The sequence below is a fragment of the Rhinopithecus roxellana genome, chromosome 4 (assembly GCF_007565055.1).
Source record: "Rhinopithecus roxellana isolate Shanxi Qingling chromosome 4, ASM756505v1, whole genome shotgun sequence".
Classification (NCBI taxonomy): domain Eukaryota; kingdom Metazoa; phylum Chordata; class Mammalia; order Primates; family Cercopithecidae; genus Rhinopithecus; species Rhinopithecus roxellana.
Genome location: NC_044552.1, coordinates 32,997,598 through 33,021,613, shown reverse-complemented (window position 1 = coordinate 33,021,613; position 24,016 = coordinate 32,997,598). Strand labels below are relative to the sequence as shown.

The 24,016-nt window shown below is 54.2% G+C and overlaps 2 protein-coding genes across 3 annotated transcripts; both read left to right on the top strand.

Annotated features, from left to right (window-relative positions):
* On the top strand, window positions 1-8,008 carry KCNK16 (potassium two pore domain channel subfamily K member 16). Of its 2 annotated transcripts, XM_010389728.2 has the most exons (6): window positions 1-392; window positions 3,568-3,682; window positions 4,749-4,915; window positions 5,752-5,917; window positions 6,257-6,397; window positions 7,579-8,008. In XM_010389728.2, the coding sequence occupies exons 1-6, from the start codon at window positions 180-182 to the stop codon at window positions 7,704-7,706; spliced, it is 930 nt and encodes a 309-aa protein (XP_010388030.1). In that variant the 5' UTR covers window positions 1-179; the 3' UTR covers window positions 7,707-8,008. The 2 variants fall into 2 exon arrangements, with proteins under 2 accessions (XP_010388030.1, XP_010388031.1); XM_010389729.2 differs by lacking the exon at window positions 6,257-6,397.
* A 234-nt stretch (window positions 8,009-8,242) lies between these two features.
* Window positions 8,243-23,748, top strand: KCNK17 (potassium two pore domain channel subfamily K member 17). The gene is made up of 5 exons (XM_010389727.2): window positions 8,243-8,620; window positions 11,609-11,723; window positions 18,119-18,279; window positions 18,643-18,817; window positions 23,002-23,748. Exons 1-5 carry the CDS (start codon window positions 8,384-8,386, stop codon window positions 23,310-23,312), a joined length of 999 nt encoding a protein of 332 aa, XP_010388029.1. The 5' UTR covers window positions 8,243-8,383; the 3' UTR covers window positions 23,313-23,748.
* The last annotated feature ends 268 nt before the right edge of the window (window positions 23,749-24,016 follow it).

Below are 24,016 nucleotides of genomic sequence, written 5' to 3'. Positions count from 1 at the left end.
GCACTGTTCAAACAGTCTCCCCAGCCTCCAGACACCTGCGCCGAGGAGGAGGGCAGGGCAGGTGGCAGCCTGGGCACAGGTCCCTAGGTGCTTACTCCTCACCTGTGCTTACTCCTCACCTGTTTCCCACCTCTCCCCCATAGCCAGCCCCACGGCCCTGGCAGGGTCCTGGCCACAGCATGCCCAGTGCTGGGCTCTGCAGCTGCTGGGGTGGCTGGGTGCTGCCCCTGCTGCTAGTCTATGTCTGCTACCTGCTGCTTGGTGCCACCATCTTCCAGCTGCTAGAGAGGCAGGCGGAGGCTCAGTCCAGGTACCACTTTCAGTTGGAGAAGCTGCGCTTCCTGGAGAACTACACCTGCCTGGACCAGTGGGCCCTGGAGCAGTTTGTGCAGGTGAAGGGGAGTGATGTGGAATGGGGATGGAGAGGCTTGGGAAGGTTGGTGGAATGGGGGTTCCTGTGGCAGATCCAGAGTCCTCACCCAGGGACTGATGCCCCATGTAGAAACAGAACGTGGTGGGAACAGAGAGCCTGGTGAGATCTAGTCCTGGATTCTGGCCCCAGGTCTACAACTGGATTGATGTGTGACCTTGAACAGGTCACTTAACCTCTCTAGACCCAAATAGACTCATCTATAAGGCAACAAGAATAACCATATCTATACTGCAGACATTTGACAGCAGATTAAAAGCACTCTCTAAGCTGTCACTTGCTGAATGAATGGGAACTATATGTCAGTGTTATCAGCGCTGTCCAAATTTCCTCCTCCCACACTTTCATACTTCCCCTTCCCCAACTCCAGGGCTGCGGCTCCTTCTGCCCTCTCCTCAGCTCATATCCCTGGGCAGAGGGCTGCAAGTGGGAGACACAGATAAACGCCAGGAGCAGCCACCACCAAGCTGGCCTTTCCTGGCCTGTTTGCACCTGGAGTTGGGTTTGGTGGGCAATGGCCGAGGTGACTGAGCTTACTAGCACTGCACCCAGGCGGGGCTCTCTCTTGGTAACAGAGTGGGCACCCCCTGCCTGGGTCCTTCCTGCTTTCCTCTTTCCCAGAAGCAAGGCAAAACCAGGTGTTGTGGAGGGAGGTGAATGCATCTGAAACAGGCCCTGGAGCGAGTGACAACAGCCCCTGCAAAGGAACAGAGCAAGTGCCAAATCATCTTGATAACTAGCATTTACTGAGCACTTACAATGTGCCTAAAACAGTGGGAAACAGGGTCTTCATGACCAGCTTAATCCAATCACGATCCACTCATCAGCTGACACTGAGTGTGTTACAGGTGTTGTCTCATAATTACCTATTACAATCTCTATCTCCAGTTTGTAGATGGGAACTGAGGTAGACTATGTTGGCCAAGGCTGCACAGCTACTGGTAGAGACAGCACTGACTCTCAGGCCTCTGGCTCTGGAGACCTGGGTCTTCGCTGCACAAATTAGTGTAAGTGTTGGGGGCAGGATGCAGCCTGAAGCAGCAGTTCTCAAAGTGTAGTCCCGGGACCAGAATCAGCATCACCTGGGAGCCTGTTAGAACTGGAGATGTCAGGCCCCACTCCACACCTGCTGACTCAGGAACTCCAAGGATGGGTCCTGCAGGCTGTGTGTCAACAAGCCCTCCAGGTGATGTTGAGGCCCTCAAGACTGAGAACAGCTGGCCTAGAAGATGATGCGTGGCCTGGGTGGTCACAGAGAATGTTCTGTAGCTGTGAGAGACCAGGAAATGAGGCCTCCAGCTTCAGGTTTTACTCTCTTCTCCCTGATGGATAAGGTTAGTCAAAGTTGGGGGGCCACCGTACCACATCAGGGTTCAGAACAGTTCAGCGGCCTCCCAAAACCCTGGGAGTAAGGCAGAGGCCCTGGAGGAGCTGAAACCTCTTCCTCCCTTAACTCCACATTGGAGGTGAGAGCCAAGCTGGAGGGCGTGGGAAGGGTTGGTAGCTGCGACCTAACTCGCTCTATAAACCTAGAAGAAGGGAGGCCATTCGCTTAATTGCAGCCCTGAAGGGGTTGCCACTGATTAGCCCTGGGGGCCTCCCCAGGGAAGACAGGACATCCCTTTCCCTGAGAGTCCTCAGCCTCGGGAGAGAACCTTCCTTGCCAGGAGCAGTTGAGCTGGGTGGCAGAAGAACGCTGGGGTGAGATTCTGGAAGAAGACACATTCCTGTTGAACTCTCACACACACAGGGCAAGTTATTAGTATTAAAAGCAGTATTAAAAATTACCTCCGTAAGGAAACACTGCTTGCCCAGGTTCACAGAACTGGGAAGTCAACAACCCGCGGCCGCCTGCATCCGGCCCCCAGCACTCAGCACCCTCAGCAGGATGAGGGCTGCAGGCTGGCAGCAGGGGACGGCCCAGGACTAGAGTACTGCCTCCCAAGAGTGAGGGTCTCCAGAGAGTGAGCATGTTCAGGAATGTTGGGCCCTGGCCACTTTGTGAGTGTGGGAAAGAGAAGGAAGCCAAAGTCCACATCTTAAGAGGCCCGTTCCTGTCAAAGTGAGGAGAAGCAGACAGCCTGTGACCACAGATGCCCTGACTGGCTTGGCCTACCAGGGCCACCCCAGCCCTGAGCTAAGCACACCCACCCAGCCAGCAGGAACTGGTTCCCATAGGAATTGGGAAGCCAGAACTGTTGTGTCCCTGGCTTCCTCCTGCCTTTGGGGCTCTTTAACAAGTGGCAAGACTGTGCTGCTGCTCTGGGACAATCCACAACTAAAGGGGAGAGGGGAGGAGGCAGTGGAGGAGACAGCCCTGCCCATTCTCCAAGGGGCCTGGGCCCAGGGACTGGAGGTTGTCAGCGGTGGGGCAGTGTGGGGAGGCGTAGGCTTGAGCCTGCAAAGGTTTGGGTCCTATAAAAACACATGCAACACACACATATAGACAAACATACACGTGCAACATACAGTTGCCATGCACAACACATGCATACAACACATCACATATATAAACAACCACCAAACACACACACACACATGCGCGCCACCTTTGTCTTAGCCTCTGTTGGAATTTCTCCCATAGGCAAGGGCTGGGGCTCACTAGAGAGCAGCAAAGAGCAAGGGTGCCCATTCACCTGGACAAGTAGGAAACACAGAGTTCTCTGTCCCACCACTGGCTTCACGGCAGGCAGCCCATGGCTTCCCTATGATCCCTAAACCCTGTGTTCCCCAGCAATCCCTTCCAGACACACCCAACCTGAAATCCTCCCATTGTTCTAACAGCTGATGTGCATGCCATCCTTTTGGCCACCAGCAGCATCTCCCACAGGACCCCTCCCTGAGCATCGTCCACCTCACCCCTCAGGCCCATCTCCCGCCCCAGCCCATGCTTGCAGTCTACACCTTAGTCAGCCCTGGCCAGTGGAACAGACACTGGAGTTGGAGTCCAGTCACCTTGCACAGGTCACTTAGCCACTCTGAGCCTTCATTTCCTTTTTCCATGAAATGGGAACAATATCATCTAAGAGTATCATTAGATTAGATGACACAGAAGCATGCTACCAAGAGCATGGCAACAACTGGTGCCCAGTAACCATCAGCTCCTTCTTCCTCCCCTGCCATGCCACCCCCCACAGGTCATCATGGAAGCCTGGGTGAAAGGTGTGAACCCCAAAGGCAACTCCACCAACCCCAGCAACTGGGACTTTGGCAGCAGTTTCTTCTTCGCAGGCACAGTCGTCACCACCATAGGTAAAGGGCTGGGGTAGAGAAGAGCTTCCCCAAGACTCCTGTCTTAGTTTGGGCTCCCCAAAAGCAGATGCTGAGGCAAGGATGTGGTGTGTCTAGAAGATGATTCAGGAAGCCCAGGGAGGGAGTGGGTAAGTGAAACAGTAGGGAGAAGAAGGCAATGAAATTTGCATTAATGAGCAGATTACTGGCTTGGGTAACTGGGCTCATTTCTGCTTGGGACCCTCTGAAAGGCTAGATGGAGCCCATCCTCAGAACGGTCCAATGAGGGACAAGAATGAAGAGCCATTTAGCTACCAACTCCTGCCCTCAAAGGTTGAGAGCTGGTCCCGAGTATATTAGTTCCCCAGCATTTTGAAACTTCCCATAGACCAAGCACACTCCTTCGCCCAGAAGAATCTCTCAGGTAGAGAGAGATGTGCAGAAACTGGGAGCGGAGGGTGATTTGTATACAGGAACTGTCCACCAAAGCTGCAAGTGGTATCTTGTGTGTTCTGAGGAAACAGGGCACTGACAGCAGCTGCTACACCCCCTTGGCCAGAAAACTCACTCCATCCCACCCCAAGGAAGAAACCACCAGATCCAGGTCTACCCCATCCATTCAGTTAAGTCCAATTCCACATACTTTCCTAGAACTCAGGCGACATTCCAGGCAGAGTGATGGAGTTGGGGGTGGGAGATACAAACTTGGATCAGACCCAGGCTCAGCCTGCAAGGAACTTCCAGTCCAACAAAGAGGAACACCATAAATACACAAAAAACAATAATAGAAGACAAAGTCGATAATTACATAGCAATAACATAAAACACTATGGGGAACCACACCCAGTAGGGAGGAGCGTGGCAGTCAGGAGGGCTTCATGGAGGCAGGGTCACTTGAGATGGGCCTTCAAAGATGAGCAGGAGTCCTATAAATAAAAATCATTCCAGCAGAGTTCAAGGGAACAGAGGAGCTTCCCCTTCTCGCCCCCAGAGGTGGTGGCAGACAAACCTCAGCTAGAGTCTGGGGAAGAGGAACAGAGGGCGTTCTGGAGTCTCCATATTTGCACACGTCCCCCTTCCCTTGCAGGATATGGGAACCTGGCACCCAGCACAGAGGCAGGTCAGGTCTTCTGTGTCTTCTATGCCCTGTTGGGCATCCCGCTTAACGTGATCTTCCTCAACCACCTGGGCACGGGGCTGCGTGCCTACCTGGCCACCGCTGAGAGATGGGAGGACCAGCCCAGGCGCTCCCAGGTATGCCCCCTAACTCCTTTACAGGCCTGCTATGACAGATCTGTTGCAAGTGGAGTCCTCCAGAAACCAATGCTGAGATGGAGTTTGGCGTGCATGGTGTTAGGGGTAGATGCCTATGAAAGAGGAAGGGTGAAGGCAGGGTTGGGCAGAGTAGGGAGCTGGATTTCTATGCATGCTCTACAAAGGCTTGGCCTCAAGGAGCTCTACAGCATGTGCGAGCTGTCAGAGTTGTCCCACAGCGGGTGGAACCAGCCAGGCTTTCATACCTGCCTCAATCAGGCACTGGGTGTGGCCTTCCCAAGAAGGGTATGCCCCCTGGCCAGGAGGTTCCCTGCAGCTGAACACCCTGAAGAAGTGGCAGCTGGCCTACTGTACTCCTTTGAGTGGGGGATCTCTGCAGCACATCTTCAAGGTCATCACAGAACTCCAACATCCTTTTGTGCAGTAGCAAACAAGCTCTGCAGGCTGCCCAGCGTGCCCCCAGTGCCCACCCTTGGCCAGCCGCTTGCAAGGCCAGAGTCATGCAGACAATTCAATGATACTTTTCTGTTCTAGATCTGAGTCCCCGGGGAGCCTGTTCAAGTGTGATCCCCAAGCCCAGATGGGTCTCCAAATCGCTCCTTGACCCACTAATGCAATCCCTCTGCCCAAATCTTTCCCTGGGTGGGACAAGGTCATGCACACGTAGCTACAACCTCCACTCAAGGGTCTGCAGGGCAGGGAAGGGGTCTAGCTATGGCCCAGTCCCATTCCCACGTTTACCCCAGACTCCCCCCAACCTCATACAATCCTGGAGACTTTCAAGTGGACTCAGGGGCCAACTCCCTCCCTCCCAGGTACTGCAAGTCCTGGGCCTGGCTCTGTTCCTGTCCCTGGGGACACTGGTCATTCTCATCTTCCCACCTATGGTCTTCAGCCATGTGGAGGGCTGGAGCTTCAGCGAGGGCTTCTACTTTGCTTTCATCACTCTCAGCACCATTGGCTTCGGGGACTATGTTGTTGGTGAGAACAAAACAGTCACATTATCTCGGGGTGAGGGGGCCCACTGGGATTTGGGGGATGGAGAAATGTCAGCTGAGGACAACTATTGAGGATAAGATAGCCCCTGGCCATTCAAGGGAGCCAAACCAATGATTTCTGGGGCTACTGTGGATTCTAAGCAACATTCTCAGAAGTTTCTGGTCTAGGACCCACCACCACCCCGCAGACACCTACCTCCACTGCTGCTCCTTGCTATGAGGAAGAGGGAGAGAGCATCCTGGCTGGTGAGGGTCCCTATGGAAACTGGAGGTGGCTGTGCCCTGAGATCCCTGGCATTGATGCCATTCCCTTCCCTGGCAGGCACAGACCCCAGCAAGCATTATATCTCAGTGTACCGGAGCCTGGCAGCCATCTGGATCCTCCTTGGCCTGGCATGGCTGGCGCTGATCCTCCCACTGGGCCCCCTGCTTCTGCACAGATGCTGCCAGCTCTGGCTGCTCAGTAGGGGCCTCGGCATGAAGGACGGGGCAGCCCCTGACCCCAGTGGGCTCCCCAGACCTCAGAAGATCCCCATCTCTGCATGAGGCCCCCGGGGGAGCCCAGAAACCCCTTTCATCCTCCTCAGTCCCACCCTATCTGCTCTCTGGATTTCCAGCCCTGCCTTCTCCTCTCCCAACCCCCTCACTGCTCAGCCAGGGCTGGTCTCAGGAGCTCTCCCAAGAGAGAAAGGAGACAGGTATGTCCAAGAAAGTAACAGAGAGGAGATGTGAGATAGGATTAAAGATATGTGTGGATGGAGAGGTGCACCCTTGTCCCAGAGCCCCTGCCACAGCCTTCCAACCAAAGGTAGCCTGGAAGAGTGGCCAGATTTCCATTGTCCTCCCCATGCCCCTTTCCAAGAGACCTTACACAAACAAAGGATGACTTTACTTTTGTCTCGTTTGATACCTGGACAGTGCATTTGCCAAGCCCCTACTATGTGCCAGGTGCTGAGCCAGGGTCTATGCCAGGGTCTGGGGATACAGCAGTGGATGTGCCTGCCCTTGATGTGCCTTTAGTTGCTAGACAAGCAAAGAGGCAGCCCCAACACAGTGCCCAAAACGCTATGATAGGAATAGCCCCGGGGTTGATGAGAGCCCATAGGATGGCTGCAGGGAGCATCAAAGAGAGGGGAGAGCTGGGCAGAGACTTCGGAACAATCTTAGTGAAAAGAGGATCTCTGCCCTCAGGATGCTTTCAGCCGAGGGGCAGGCGAGCTGCCTCTCAAAGCTCGCCAGCTCCCCTTGCCTAGAAGTACAGGGCGGTCTGTGAACAAGGCTTAGGACCTCTTGGGTGTCCCACCCACTTTCCTGGACGTGGCCTCCCCTGACCCTCACAGGCCACCCCCTTAACTTCATCACTCCCCTGGGCTCCTGCCTTCTCAAGAGCCTTTCCAAACACCCCCTGGGAAGCCAGAGAGCCAGCAGATCCCAGTATCCTTCCAGAAAGTGAGGTCCATGAACATCTGGCCTCTCTCAGGAATACATTATCCAGGTCTGGCTTTTCCCCTGCCAAATTGCAACATCCCTGACCAGAAGGAGAAATTTAGACCACTCCATCCTGAGGCCTGGAAACTTTGGCCTTTGCCTCTCCCACCATCCAACAGCAAGTGGGCACCTACGTGGCTGGGTTCCTCTGCATAGGTCTGAGGCAAGGCTGTGGAGCCAAGGAGGCTCCAGGCAGGAGACCGAGGGGAGGCTCTACAGCAGCAAGAGGAGTCCAAGCCACACCCCAGGACTTCCCCATATCCAAGAGAGGACTGGGAAGCTGAGGACTCATGGACTCTTCACACAGCCTGGACACTTCCTCCACTCCGGGTAGAGGGATTTCGGGGACCTTCTCAGAAGCAAGGAGTGGACAAGCCTCTTGGTTAAGGCTCCTCTTACCTCCCAAGTTCATGGACAAGTGGCAATCAGCTGGGGTCCCTCTTTTGGGTACAAAGGAAAGGACAGAGGTGTGGGAGACCCAAGGTGGTCTTGAGATTGACAGACAGCAAGTCTTTGGAGATAGTCCCCGAGTCCAAGAACTTAGGCAGGGTCCCCAAGACAATAAAGTTGGTCTCTCCTATCTCCTCCCTCTGAGTGCGGTTTCCAGGAGTCCCTCCTATTGTTAATTCCAGGAAATGTGAGGGGGCTCTGGGCCCCTTCCCTCAGCGCCTGCGGTCACCCAGCAGCTTTCTCCTTCCTGGCCTAGGTCTAGCGGGTGGGCACCCCGCACACATTTGAGGCGGGGCCAGATGCCCACAGTTCAGAGCCTCTTTTTGTCCCTGGGATTGGATCCCAGGGCTGGGTGGGGCCAGGCTGTCCCATTCCCTAGCACGCCTCCTCCCTGGCGAAACCCGGCACCGGCAGCCGTTTTCGAGACGAGAGACCAGCTGGGTTCCTGGCCTTTCTCTCCCACCAGGTCCTAGTCCACCGCTCCCGGCGCCGGCTCCCCGCCTCTCTAGCCATGTACCCACGGCGAACCCGGGCGGCTCCCGAGGACAGGCTCCGGGGCTGCGCTGTGCCCAGCACCATGCTCCTGCTGTTCGCCTACCTGGCTTACCTGGCGCTGGGCACCGGCGTGTTCTGGACGCTGGAGGGCCGCGCGGAGCAGGACTCCAGCCGCAGCTTCCAGCGCGACAAGTGGGAGCTGTTGCAGAACTTCACGTGTCTAGACCGCCCGGCGCTGGACTCGCTGATCCGGGTCAGGGGCGAGCAGGGCCGACCTGGGCGCGGCGGGATGGGGTAGAGGGCCGCGGGGTACACAGGCCGAGGGCGAGGGGACCTGCTCAGGCCCTGGTCAGGCGTTTCCTGGTCAGGGAACTGCCGGGAACGTAGACGCGGGCACTACGGGGGTGGGCGTTCCTGCGCGGGGACCAGAGGGTTGGCGGACCTCGGAGGAAAAGACCCTCGCTCTAGCGAGAGGACTGAGAGAAGCCGGGCTGAGTCCTCCTTGGGGGCGAGAGGGCATGCTGGCCCGATGAGGAGGCAGATGCCTGGGGACACATCCAAATTTGGAGGCGAGGACGAGGACGACAGGGGGCGCGCGCGTAACCGGCCCCGCCTGGCCTGACCCGGGAAAGGGCGCGTTTGGGCCCCCTGGGGGATCGGTTGCACCTGGACCCATGGCGAAGGACTAAAGGCCACACCTGGCCGCTTCCAGAGGGAGAACCTGGGCGCACGTTTGCGAACTCGGGGCTGGGACGGCAGGGGCGCGGGCGCGGCGGTAGGAGCCTGGGGGAAGGCGCGCTTGTCCCGGAGGATGGGTGGAATGGGCCCCAGGCGTGCTGGCCTGGGCCACCCGCAACGCAGAGAGGGGGCTCGACGTGCGCAGACCCGGGTTCGAGAGGAGGGCGGACGCAGGGCCTCTCCCTGGCTGAAGCCGCTTTACTCCGAGTCTTCAGACACAAGGACTGGGCGCGCCGCCGCCGCGCGGCTGCCGGGAAGGGCTGAAGGCGGGGTTCAGGGGAGGACTCCGAGATAACTCTGAGCAGAGGCTCCTCGAGGGTGGGGCCTAGCGGGGCGGAGGAGGCCAGGGAGGGTTCTAGGGGTGGCTCATCTTCCCACTGAAGCGATGCCAGACTGGCAGCTGCTCGATTTGGCGGAGGCATTGATGCCCCGGGCCCTGGCTTGGTTCCCCACCCCTTCGTCCAAGAGCCCAGAGTCCAGGCAGCTGCATGCCAACCTAGAATCCCCGCCTTGCAGTCCTGGTGGCTCATCCATCCAGAGTCTCCAGCCCAAAGCCAATCCCCGGAAGGTGGCAGGGAACCGTGCCAGGGTAGGAAGGGACCCAGCGCGGAGCGGAAGTGGTGTTCTGAACCCTCAGACTAGGCCGATTCGGTGAACTCAGGAGCTAGCCAGGGCCACGCCTATCTCTACTAAGGACCTAAAGTGGTTCCTCCAGCTCCCCACCTGCGGACTTCTGCAAATACAGCCCAACTGCTGGGTCCTGGTGCTGAGGCTGCCTGCCATTACCCTTGCAAAGGTGGTGAACTTCAACTACAAGCAGCCTGGGCCCAGGGAGATGGCTATGATGGTGATGATAACAGTAAATGCCTCTGTGCAGCGCTTACCGTGTACCGAGCACTGTTCCTAGTGCTTTACCCGTATTTACTTGTTTCAGTCTCACCTCCCTCACAGGTGGGTACTGTTTTTATCATCCTGTTTCAGAGGTGAAGAAACTGAGGCTCAGAGAGGTTACATACGAATGCATGGCTACATAGCCAGGAGCTGGAGCTATTAACCAGCATGAGTACTGCTTCAGTGTGGACCTGTGGATGTGGGTGCTTCCCAAGATTCCCAGCCAGGCTGTCATCTCTTTGGGCTTTCCCTTCAACTCCCTCTACCCCCACCTCATCCCCTTCCTCAACCCTCCAGTGGCTTCAGCTGTCTCCAGTAATAAGGATGTGGTATCTAGCCCAGATCTTTCTGAGCACCAGATGTGGACATGCAACTTCTGAAATTCCTCAAGGCCAAGAGTAAGCAGTGCTCCTCCTCCCAGCCCTGCTCCTCCACCTGTCCTAAATCTCGATTGTCTGCCTCATGTCCACACACCCTCACAGTCCTCTGCAACATCTCCTTTACTGCCTATACTAAATAGGGCCAGATGCCTGGGCTTCTGAATATCTCCTCTCTGTTCCTCCTGGACCACTCCGTGCCAGGAGACAGGCCAGGGCCCGTCTGTCACTCACCTCTTCAGGAGTCTCTCCCCTCTGGTCAACCCCTGCTATACTGCCAGCTGCCACAGAGCACACCAACCTGATCCTACTTCCCCTTTGCTCAGTGACCTTGGATGACACCTGCCACTTCATACCTGGCATGGCAAAGCCAAGCACAGCTTGGCCTCAATCACTTCTTACCAGTCTCCTTAATCTAGGTCCCAGGCAGTCTCACCTCCCAGCTTCTGCACTGCTGTCCCATCTACCTAAACGTCCTCCCATCAGAAGCAATCCTACCTGACCCTCAAGGAAGGCCCAGATAAAACATCACATCCTCCATGAGGCCTCTGCTCCTACCCAAATGAGAATGAACATCCTTCTTCCCCAGAGTCCTACAACATTATATGCCTAGTAATGATGATGATAGCAACTGCTAACACCATGTGCCAGGGACTAAGACTACACATAATACCTTATTTAACACTCACAACAACTCTATGAAGTAGGTGCTATTTGTATTACCATTCTACAGGTAACGAAGCTGAGGCACAGAGAGAAGTTGAGCAACTTGCCCTAGATTGTGTAGTTGCCCTTCCTCCTTAATGCCCAAAGTGACATTGACAGCATCATATTATAGTTAATTAGGTTTATCTGTGTACCACTGAGGGCTGGGGTCATGTCCCCTAAAAGCACCACACATCATGCCTGGCCTAGTGTTTGTTTCAGGAATAGGAGTGAGCAGGGGAGAAAATGAGTGGTTGGTTTACTAGGACTCCAACCTGACCTAGGCCCTGGGTAAGGTGGGGAAGGAGCTGTCCCCATGGTAGCTGTTGGTAAGTGTACCTGGTGAGCCCTTGGTGAAAGGGGTAGAGCCTCCTTTCCCTGGTGGGCTGGGATCGAAGAGTAATTGTGAGGGCTGTGTGTGTAGGGGTGTGTGTGTGTGTGTGTGTGTGTATATGTGTGTGTGTGTGTTTTGAGGTGCAGGAAATCCATCACCCCCCAGACCCTAGTGGTCATTGCAGCCTCTTCCCCAGGACGTCATCCAAGCGTACAAAAACGGGGCCAGCCTCCTCAGCAACACCACCAGCATGGGGCGCTGGGAGCTCCTGGGCTCCTTCTTCTTTTCTGTGTCCACCATCACCACCATTGGTAAGGGCCAGATGGGGGATGGGGGTGGGGAAGGAGGCAGCTGCCTGAGAGGCAGCAGGCTGGTTGTCTTTTGGAGGGGTTATCTAGAGCCTCGTGACTCCAAGTGTAGTCCGGCTCTGCAGCGTGGACACCACCCGGGAGCAGTCTCAGGCCGCACTACAGACCTGCTGACTCAGCCTCTGTAGCTCACCCAGGTCCCTGGGGGATTCACGTGCACCGTTGGAGTTTGACAAGCACTGCCCTAGGGGATTTCTGCCCCACATGGCCTTTCAGGAAGCAGAGGTCTCCCGGTATAGCAAGAAACATGTCTCTAGGCACAACAAGGGTGCCACTCTCCTCAGCTGAGCCCACCCAACACTGAGCCCCGGGGGTGGTGGTCAGGAGAAGTGGGGGGAAAGTTAGGAAGGAAGAAGGAGTAGAAATCCAAAGAAAGGGCTTTAGACCCCCTGCTTCTCAGCCCTGGGGGAGGTGGCCATTCCTTCCACCTCCTTGTCTGCAGACCCCATTCCCACAGGCCTCTCTTCAGCTTGCAAACAGCCTCCTCCACTCCTCATCGCTATCCTCCCCACACACAGGGACACCTGGAGTAACCCTCCCCTGGGGAAGAGCTGAGGTAGAGCTTGTCTCAGGAGGGTGCTGAGGGGCTGTTGTACAGAGAAGAAGAGCAGGCTAGATCCCTGCAGCTCTAAAACCCAGGAAATCATGCAAATCAGGCCACCCAGATCCTTCTGCCCCAGCCCCTGCATGACACAGGACTTGCCAGCAGGTGGCAGGCTGATATCACCGGTGACTTCGGCTAAGCCCCCTCCCCCTCCCCCCCCCCCAGCTCCTAGCCAGTCAGGATCCTCTCTCCAGGACACCAGTATCCCAGCCTCCCCACAGGGTGGGGTAAGGCAAGAACACCCAGAGGATTCTCCATCTAGTTTTAAATTGGCCAGAACTTCTTGAAAGCAGACCTCAGAGCTACATGGAAGCTTGGGCAGTCCTTGAGACAAGCATGCTTCGGAGGCACCTCAGACCCCAGGGGCCCTGAGCCCCTGAAGGACTGGCAGGATGGACTGATTCATCTTTACATCCCCAAGGGTCTATTACAAGGCCCAGCATACAGCAGCCACTCAGTAAATACTGCCACGTTAAGGAATTCCATTAAATATGCATTCACCAGGCATGTATTGAATTCCAGGGTAGCAGGAGATCTTAAAACACAGTCACCATAGGCCAGGCCTCCCAGATTTGGGGGTCCTTTAGTCTGCAAACCCCACATCTCCCACACTCTTCCCCAGGCCTGTGACTTTGACCCACTAAATTCAGAGTTTTGCTACCTCTCTTCCCAACTCTACCACCCCTAGCCTGGATTATGCCTCTGTCCTTTCCTCTCCACTCAGTTTCAACCAGCTGTGAGGGTGAGGAGGGCAGAGAGAGGAGGGCCCTGCCCCACCTCCCCAACACAGTACACCTGAGGAAACACCCGTGGTCTTGTACTAGGCACTGTGCTGGACACTTTGACATTTAAGATTTCAATTTGTTCCTATGGCAACCTCCAAGGATAGGTCTTATTTTCTTTCTTTCTTTTTTGAGATAGAGTCTTGCCGTGTCGCCCAGGCTGGAGTGCAGTGGCATGATCTCGGCTCACTGAAACCTCCGCCTCCCGGGTTCAAGAGATTCTCCTGCCTCAGCCTCCCAAGTAACTGGGACTACAGGCACCTGCCAAAGTGCCTGGCTAATTTTTATATTTTAGTAGAGAAGGGTTTTACCATGTTGGCCAGGCTAGCCTCAAACTCCTGACCTCAAGTGATCCACTCACCTTGGCCTCCCAAAGTGCTGGGATTACAGGCGTAAGCCACTGCATCCAGCCTATTTTCATGTCACAGATGGGGACACAGATGGGCACCATCTCCTCCAGGTCATATGGCTAATGAGCAGCAGAGTTGACTAGCCATTGTGGAGTGAACAGGAGGGGAGTGAGGGTTCTGTGATGCTGACCACACATGTATGCACATACACATGGGAGGAATTTGGAGAGAGGAGAGGGAGATGGGAAATGAGGTACATCTGGAATGCCACAAAGGAAGAAGGGGTATTTTGAAAGGCTCAGCGGAGGGCAGCCTCCTCAGCAACCCCATTACCCTGGGACCAGCACCCTGTAAGGGCAGTACTTTCCAAGCCCTAACACAAATACCTCTGGGCCAGTGGGACAGGTCTGAGCCCAGAAATCACTCATCTATGAACTCCATTCCTGGCTTGCTCATTGGTTCTCTCATTCATCCATCCATTTGTTCAACAAATAAATTGAAGGCCAGGCACGGTGGCTCTTGCCTGTAATCCCAGTATTTTGGAAGGCAGAGGCAGATGGATCACATGAGGCCAGGAGTTGGAGACCAGCCAGGCCAACATGGTGAAACCCCATCTCTACTAAAAATACAAAAATTAGCCAGACGTGGTGGCGGGTGCCTGTAATCCCATATATTTGGGAGGCTGAGGCACGAGAATCGCTTGAGCCTGGGAGGCAGAGGTTGCAGTGAGCTGAGATTGTGCCACTGCACTCCAGCCTGGGCAATAGAGCAAGATTCTGCCTCAATCAATCAATTAATCAATCAATCAATAGAGTACCTAGTGTGGGCCAGACATTGGTGTTGAGGATTCAATGGTAGCCAAAATTAGCAAGTCCCAGCCCTTGGGGAGCTGACATTCTAGTGTGAGGGGAAACACATTAAACAGATACATGGACAATAACCAGGTAGTGGGGTGTGCTTAGAGAAAGGTAAAGCTAGTTAAAGGGGTCTCATAGTGATGGGGGCACCTATTGTAGATGGGGTGGCCATTCAAGGACTCACTGATACAGTAACATTGAAGCAAAGACATGACTAAAATAATGGAACAAACTGCTGATATCTGAGGAGAGAATCCTCTGCCAGCAAGTGCAAAGACCCTGAGGTGGGAGTGTGACTTGTATGTTTGGGAGCAGTAAGGAGGTCCAGGTAGGTGGAGAGGGTTGGAAACAGGAGCTGCATTCAGAGAGAGTACAGAGGAGACCAATCATAGAAAGACTTGTAGGGTCCTTGCAGGATGCCCAGGGATCCCAGCAAGATGCAAGGTGACAGTCAGGAGACATGCTGAAGTGAGAGGTGGATTGGGTGGGGCTGTGGCTACCCAGTGTTCAACAGGTAGGTGACATCCCACCTGTGGACAGGTAGGATCATTGACATCTGCTGATTTTGCTGACCTGAGGGATGGCTGAGAATAATGGGGAGGAATAAAAACCATTTAATGTCAGCCTGAGAACGCTGTAGGCCTCTCTATGGGGCTCCTTTCAGAGCTGGAATCTTAGTGTCCCCATCCCACTGGTGAAAACTGAATGGGGGAAAAAAAAAAACAGGAAGAGAGGATGGAACTTGGCAGGACCTACAGCTGGAGGAGGAGAGGTTGGTGAGGAGGCAGGCAGAGAGGTGGGTGGAAAGTAGGAGGTTTACCTCGCCTTAGATGCCTGCAGAAAGAACTCTCTTCTTTAGAAGAGAAAACCCATAAAGGCCAGAGGGGAAGGTAGATGGAGACTCAAGAGGCTTCTGAAGTCCTCAGACCAGAAGCCAGTTCACTGGAGTTCCATCATTCATTTATTTAACAGACATTTAGCACCTTGTATATACCAGATGCTTGCAGGCTCACATTCTCTTCTACAGTGTACCTCGATTCCTCATTTCATTGTTACCCCCCACTGTAGGTGGATGTCAGCATCCCCATTTTACAGGAGGAAGTAGCATTCAGAAAGGTCAAGCTGAAAGGAAAGAAAGAGAGAGAGAAAGAGAGAGAGAAAGAAAAGGAAGGAAGGAAGGAAGGAAGGAAGGAAGGAAGGAAGGAAGGAAGGAAGGAAGGAAGGAAGGAAGGAAGGAAGGGAAAGAAAGAAAGAAAAAAGAAAGAAAAGAGGGAAGGAAGGAAGGAAGGAGGGAGAAGAGATCAGAAGAGAAGGGAAGAGAAAAAGAAAAAAACGAAAAGAAAAAAGATGCAATTATTGGGCAGGCATGGTGGCTTACACCTGTAATCCCAGCACTTTGGGAGGCCGAGGCGGACGGATCACGAGGTCAGGAGATTGAGACCATCCTGGCCAACATGGTGAAACCCCATCTTTACTAAAAATCCAAAATTAGCTGGGCGTGGTGGCATGTTCCTGTAATCCCAGCTACTCGGGAGGCTGAGGCAGGAGAATCGCTTGAACTAGGAAGTCAGGTTGCAATGAGCTGAGATCGCACCACTGCACTCCAGCCTGGCAACAGAGCAAGACTCCGTCTCAAAAAAAAAAAAAAAAAAAAAAAAGAAAGAAAAAAGAAAGAAAGAAAGATCGAGCCACTTGCCCAAGGTCCCGCAGCCTGCAAGAAGCTGAGCTGGGATCCAAACCTAGGAGGTGCACCAGACTCCAAAGCACATGCTCTGGACTTTTACATACTTTGGCCTCTCTTGGGACCCCTCAGTAAGATGGGGGTGGATGTAAACACTGGTTTCAATATAGTACAGACAAGTGTAGGGTGTGTGGGCACAGTGACCCCATCTGGGCAAGCAAGAATGTTAGGCAGTGATAGGAGGCAGAATGAGAGGCATTTGTTCATTTACTGACACCTTCATTTTTGTATTTCCTCATTCATTCATTCACCCATTCTTTACGCAGTCAACACACATATAGTGAAGAGCAGCTATTAAGGGTCAGATTCTTTGCCACTTGCTGAGAATATGATGATTAAGAACCAGTCCCAGGCCGGGTGTGGAGGCTCATGCCTGTAATCCCAGCACTTTGGGAGGCCAAGGCGGGCAGATCACCTGAGGTCAGAGCTCCGAGACCTGCCTGGCCAACATGGCAAAACCCTGTCTATACTAAAAATACAAAAATTAGCTGGGCGTGGTGGCACATGCCTGTAATCCCAGCTACTCAGGAGGCTGAGGCAGAACAGCTTGAACCCAGGAGGCAGAGGTTGCGGTGAGCCAAGATTGTGCCAGTGCACTCCAGCCTGGGCAACAGAGTGAGACTACGTCTAAAAAAAAAAAAAAGACCCAGTCCCTGCTCTTGAGGGGCTCAGAGCGTATACTTGATATACTTGGAAGAGGCAGACATGGAAACAAATCTTTCTCACACAGTGCAAGGGAGAGTGCTGGAGGGGGTCCTGGATGAGGAGCAGCTGCACTGGAGAGTCAAGGACTAAAAGGGTCATTTATATTTATGTGGGCAAGGAGGGGAGACACTCTTCATAGAGGAAGCCTTGTGGTCAAAGGTGCAGAGGCACGGTGGACCTGGAGAGTTCTGCAGGCCGGCAATGTGGCTGGAGCTGGGGAAGCGGGGGCACCAGACGAGTCTCAGAGAAAGGCTAGGCGAGAGCTTGGACTTTCCCCAGCAGACAGGAGACTCAATGATGATCTAATCAGGTTTGCATTTTAGTAAGACAATACTGTGGTGGTGATCAAGAAGGGTGGAGGCAGAGCTGGAGGAGAAAAGAATGTCCAGATGGATAGAATCTTTTGTGAACATCTTTTCCTTCCCTAGCTTTCCACCTCCCTATCTTGATCAGAGACCCTCCCCCTCCAACTTCTACCTCCTCCCCTAGGCAGCTGATGACTTACCGTCTGTCCCTGCCTCCCACTGAGGTTTATGAGGGAGCCCCATTGTGCTAGATTGGGTCCTCCAGGAATCAGATATCAAGACAGAATTAGATGCACAAAAGATATATTGAGGGGAGACTTTGAAGGATAAAAGAGAAGAAACAGGAATTAATGGCAAAAGTCTCAGACTGCAAGCAGCCCTGATACCTGTGAAAGGAGAGAGGGAAGAAAGGAGACTGGAGTGGGAAGAGCTGCTCACTGCATTGTGGCTGTGAGAAAGTCTGGGCCAGGCCATGGGGATCCCAGAGCAAAGGTTGCAAGAGGAGTGCTGCACTGGGCAGGGATGACCAGCTTCAGTGCCCCACTGTGCCCAAGCAGGGCTGGGAGCCGCGTGGAGACAGCATGGCCTCAGCCTGAATGGCACAGTAGATCCTGAGAGTGCAACAGCAGGAGGCTCTGCCCCCTCCAGCATGCCTCTGCCCACCCAGAGAGGGAGGACATGAAGAGAGGAAGAGGAGACTCACATTTGGTGGGTTTGAGCCCATGCATGTAGCTTAGCCTCCTAGAGCTTCTCCGGCCTGGAAAATATGGCACATAATTCTGATTTGAAAGGATGGTTTGAGGGTGCACTGAGGGAATGAATATACAGGGTGCCCTGCACAGTGCCCAGGACAGAAAAGGAGGGCCTTGGCAAGTATCAGCTGCCCACATCTGCAGTGGTTAGAATGAGGGTCCTGGGGGTTGGGCCCAGGAGTGGGGCTGTGGTGGTGAGGTCTGGGCTGGAAAGGTCCCCTGAGTGCCCCCTCTCACCTCAGGTTATGGCAACCTGAGCCCCAACACGATGGCTGCCCGCCTCTTCTGCATCTTCTTTGCCCTTGTGGGGATCCCGTTCAACCTCGTGGTGCTCAACCGACTGGGGCATCTCATGCAGCAGGGAGTAAACCACTGCTCCAGCAGGCTGGGGGGCACCTGGCAGGTGAGGAGGCTGCTGGATAGGGTGGGGATGGGTCACTTCCTGAATGAGGGTCTGCGGTGGGAATTGGGGTTACTAATGACAAGAGGTGGGACCAGGGGTTACTGGTGGGGTTGTGATGGGATTGGGGGTCACTGGTCAGAATAGAGTCCTCAGTGAAAAAGGACATTAGTGGTGGAAGCCGGGTGGGACTGGGCAGATAGGAAGGACACGAGGCACAGGCTCCAGGCAGGGAACCTGCAGAATACGGACCAGGTAAAGAGCCCCCTTCTTACTGGGGAGAGCTCTGGCCTGCCTCCAGCTCCCTCGGCTCCCATTCATGGGGTAAAGGCCACAGGAGGCCTGGGGACACTGTTGTACCCACAGGACCCGGGCAAGGCACGGTGGCTGGCGGGCTCTGGCGCCCTTCTCTCGGGCCTCCTGCTCTTCCTGCTGCTGCCACCCCTGCTGTTCTCCCACATGGAGGGCTGGAGCTACATGGAGGGCTTCTACTTCGCCTTCATTACCCTCAGCACCGTGGGCTTTGGCGACTACGTTATTGGTGAGAGTTCCCGGAGGTGGGCTGGCGGGGACATATGGCTGCCTACACTTCTCACTCATCTGCTCCCGCAGCTGGCGCACCTGCTGTGTGCACGCCATGTGGGGGCTTTTAGGCCCCAAATCCGGAGACACTGTCCTACCCCCCTTTGTTGTGTGACGGGGCTGAGGTCGCTCCAGCCCTTCTTGACCAACGCGGAGAGGTCCGACACGTCCAGGGGCCCACCTGTTGTGCTTAGAAGGCCCCACATGACGGGAGTCCCGGCCTCCCTCCCCGGTCCATGCTTGCCCCATGCTTTCCCTTCCCCAGTTCATTCTCTCCCCACGGAACGCCAGTCCGTCGCACTGCTCCTGGACTGGAGGCCACAGTACCCGCGGATCCGGCAGCAGGGTCCAGGAGACTCCTGGAACCCCAGCCTCCCCAGAGCCCTGTGGGAAAACAGTTGGCAGGCAGATTCTGAGTGCCAGCAAGAAAGGGTCTCATGATCAGTGGACCCAGGGTGGGTTTAATCAGTGGTACTACACCGGCCCCAAAAGCCAGCAGCCTTGTGTAATCAGGCTGAGGCCGATGACCAGCAGATGGCAGTGGAGGGACATGCTGTGCCGTGACGGAGTGGCTGCGCCCCAGCTCAGCCTCATCACCGCCCCTTCCTGTCCCTGAAGGTGCCGCTGGCACCACCACCGCGCTAGCCTCGAGGGGCTTCGTGCCCTCCCTCTGATCCCGGACCCTAACGCGGGGAGGAGGCCTTGCCCTTCTTCACTCCTTCAGCGACAGAACCCAGCCTGGAAGAATGAAGTTTTACCAAAGTAATAATCAGCTAACTCCTCAGGCAACCTACAGCAACAATTGTCACCCCCATTTTACCGAGGAGGAAGCTGAAGCTCAGAGAGGCTGAGCCATCTGCCTGAGATTGCACAGCTAGTAAGATATGAATCTTTATCTGTTTGACTCCAAAATTCATACTCTTTCCAGACCACCTAAAATGTCTCCTCTCTGGGCCTCAGTGTTCCTGCCTATAAAATGAGGCAATCCCTAGAGCTCCTCAGTGCCGTCTAGCCTGTTTGCAAGGTTCCCAGGAAGAAGGGTCAGGTGTTGGGGCCTCACATTGCCCCCTTCTTGATCTCCGTTATCCTCCCTTATCCTAGGAGGTCTGTTGCTCTGGAAGGAAATTCTTGGGAAGATTTCTTCCAACTGGGTCATGCTCCCACCTTTACCCTCAGAGTAGAGAGGTGTGTCTCAGGGCAGCTGAGCCCAGTAGCTCCAAGGGCCATACCTGCACCCTCGCAGCTTAGAGTATGATTCTTAGATCTGTCATTTCTTCTCTATCTCCAATCTGCCATTTCCCTAGTCCAGGCAGGGTTGTTGCATATAGCTGCACAGGTTGGGCACTGCACAATCCTATAGTTTTGCTACTTACACAGAGCATAATAAGGATGGCACCCATGGGCTTGTGCAGCCTCTCTCCTTGTCCCCTGTTGGCTCTTATGACCTTAAAAATTACAAAAGCTATGAAGTCACCTGCCCAACTCCTCTGAAGATCTTCATTGTTTTCCCATAGTTGTAGGATAAAGTCCAAAATCTGTAACCCCCCTCCTACCAATACAATCTGACTGAGGAGACCCAGTCCAGGCTTTAAGCCCAGAGGGACTGCCCAGGCCTGGGACAAGGATGGGCAAGAGCACTCCTGCCCAGCAGCCACTGCAGTGGGCAGAGTTGCCCCTTCACCACATCTCCAGAGACTTGCTACCTCCTGGGCCCCTCTGCAGTCGTGGCAGTGCCTCGTAGCAGGTCACCACAATGAGAGCCCCAACTGCTTTACCTTCAAGGGATCCGCCTTATATAAATGGAGACACTGAGGCCTGGAGGAGGGAAGGGAGTTGCATAAGGTCATAGAGCAAGTGAGTCAGGGCAAGTCTAGGATAAACTCCCAAGCCTGGGCCCTTCACACCACCCGTGTTTCAGAGTCTTCCATGCCTATTCCTCAAACCTCTCAGCTCTCCTTGTCCTCCAGTAACAGGGACAACCCCTTTCTTGGATGGGGATACTGAGGTCCACCACTTGGCTACTGGGTGTTCACGTCCCTGCATCAGCAGCCACAGGAGGCGCTGTCTTCATAGCCACTCCTCTACCTGAAGGCTGTGGCCAGAGCCACCCCCAGGTCCCAGCCGGCTGCTCCTCGCCAGCCCATAGCCCTTGAGCCTCCCAATTGCATTTGTAGCTCAGTTGAGCGCCTTGCCAGCTGCCAGGTCTCCTGCCACTTATGATTTCAGCTTAAAAAAATAAAATAAAAAGGGGAGAAGAGCACCTCCTCCCCTCTGTCTCCAGGAGCAAGCCAAGCTGGCGGGTGGCAGGGCCAGAAAGCCAGCTCACCGCCTGATCTCATTTGGGACCATCGGCGGAATCATGGCCCCATAACCCAATTAGCCGAATCCAATCCCAGCTCCTGCCAGGCAGCAGAGGTCAGCTCCCAGGTGGCAGCCTCATCCCATGTGGGGGTCCTAGAGAGGGGCCCAGCCTTGGGGGACCTGGAAAGAGAGGCTGTCTTAGGGCCAGCAGGACAGGATGAGGAGTAAACAGAGGCATGGTACAGGGAGCAACGACAGAAAAGGATGACGAAGAAATAGGAGGGGAGATGTCTACCCTTTGAATGATTCCATTCTGATGAGGGAGGCAACACAGACCTCCAGGGAGGGAACTAAATGATAGAGCAAATCCTTGGCAAGATTTATCTAAGACTCACAGCAGCTCCCATCAGTCCCCTCCCTCTGCCATACTTACCCAGCACCAACTTCGTTGGGGGCGTCTGGTGGTGAGTGAAACCAACAACCACCTATAGGTCTTGGGCACCTGTTATGTGCCAGGCACCATTCTGAGCACTTGAGCTGCATCAGCCCATGTGATCCTCCCAACAGTCATAGGAGGAGGACTCTTACTGTCTCCATTTTACAGATGAGGAAGTAACTTTCCCAGCAGACACCCATAGGCCATGAGAGCAGCACATGTAACAGAGGAACCCAACGTGGTCTGTAGGGAGGAATGTCTGAACTGAGGTCTGCAGGATGAGGGAAGGTAACCAGCCCAAGAAAAATGGAAAATGAAGAGCATTTGGAACTGAGAGGCCATAAGTACAAAGGCCCAGAGGCAGGAAGAATGATAGACAGGGCAATGGGAAAAAGACCAGAATGACCAGGCAGTCAGAGGGGAGAGGTGCTGCAGAAGCGGGCAGAGGGCCTTGAGGATTTCGACTTCATCCTAAAAGCCAAAGGGATACAGTCATATTCCCCATCTCACAGGTGAAGGAGGTTCAGACAGGTGACTGAAGAACCGAGTCAGGAAACATATTCCGGTGGTTCCCAACATATTCCGGTGTTCTTCCCAAATCCCTTGGCTCCAGCAAGCTGCCTCCTTTCAGATACAAGAAAACCAAACAGAGACTGGCAAACACTAGAGCGGACATTGAAATCCTCTGGAGGCTTGTTAAAATAACAGATTGCTGGCCAGGCACGGTGGCTCACGCCTGTAATCCTAGCACTTTGGGAGGCTGAGGCAGGTGGATTGCCTGAGCTCAGGAGTTTGAGGCCAGCCTGGGCAACAATGGTGAAATCCCATTTCTACTAAAATACAAAAAATTCACCGATTGTGGTGACAGGTGCCTGTAATCCCAGCTACTTGGGAGGCTGAGGCAGGAGAATCGCTTGAACCTGGGAGGCGGAGGTTGCAGTGAGCCGAGATCACGCCGTTGCACTCCAGCCTGGGCAACAAGAGTGAGACTCCATCTGCAAAACAAAACAGAACAAAACAAAAAATACAGATTGCTGGGCCTATGCCCAGGGTTTCTGATCCAGTAGGTCTGGGGTAGGGGCCCCATCATCTGCATTTCCAACAAGCTCTCAGGGATGCTGATGCTGCCAGCCCTAGGGACCACACTTTGAGAACTGCTGGGATGGAGCATAAACAGATTCCCTCAGAAAGACAAAGAGGAAATGTAGCTCCTAAACCCGAGTGCCAATCCAGGGAGGCTTTCTGGGATCCTTTGCAGGTGACCATGAGGCTAGGAATCTCCATGTTCTGTCCCACTGACCCCTCAACTTGCTTATATGAATCAAACCATGTATCTCTGTTTCTGTTTGAGGAACGTGGTCCTGACTTCCCCAGGCCTCCATCCTCTGACCTTGCCACTTCCCCAGGGATGAACCCCTCCCGGAGGTACCCACTGTGGTACAAGAACATGGTGTCCCTGTGGATCCTCTTTGGGATGGCATGGCTGGCCTTGATCATCAAACTCATCCTCTCCCAGCTGGAGACTCCAGGGAGGGTATGTTCCTGCTACCACCACAGCTCCAAGGAAGACTTCAAGTCCCAAAGCTGGAGACAGGGCCCCGACCAGGAGCCAGAGTCCCACTCCCCACAGCAAGAATGCTATCCAGAGGGACCTATGGGAATCATACAGCATCTGGAACCTTCTGCTCAGGCTGCAGGCTGTTGCAAGGACAGCTAGTTATACTCCATTCTTTGTATGGTCATCCTCCTCAGTAGCAAGACCCCTGATTTTAGGCTTGGCACATGTCCACCCAAACTAAAGACTACATTTTCCATCCACCCTTGAGGCTAGGTGCAGCTATATGATTAATTCTGCCCAATAGGATATACAGAGACATGTCCTGGGTGACATGGGATGTGACTTTCAGGTGGGGGGAGGCATGCCCTTCTTCCCCACTTCCTTACTTTAGCTGGCTGCAATGCCAATATGGTGGCTGGAGCTCTGGCAGCCATACAGCACCATGAAGTAGAGGCAATGTTTGAGATTGGTGGCACAATAAGATAGGAAGAGTCTGTATCACTGATGATCACAGAGCCATCCTAACGAACCTGGACGGAATATCACCCGACCTCCTTTATGTGAGAGAGAAGTAAACATCTTATATAAAACACCATTATTTGGGTTTTTCTGTCATTCATAACCAAACCTAATTCTAAGTATACCCAGAGACAAAGGCAGCATCTGAGACTGGAACCTACACAGAGTGAAACTACCTTCTCCCGGGGTGAGTTTGTCCAGGGCTAGTGGCAAGAACGGATTGAAGGCTGGACTGCCAGCCCCCTACACCTTCAGAGAGCCACCAGGTAAACTTGGTAAAGATTTGCCGATAACTCTCAGGGCCGATACAGCCAGCAGGTGGCTGGTCTCAGTCCAGCTGCTGA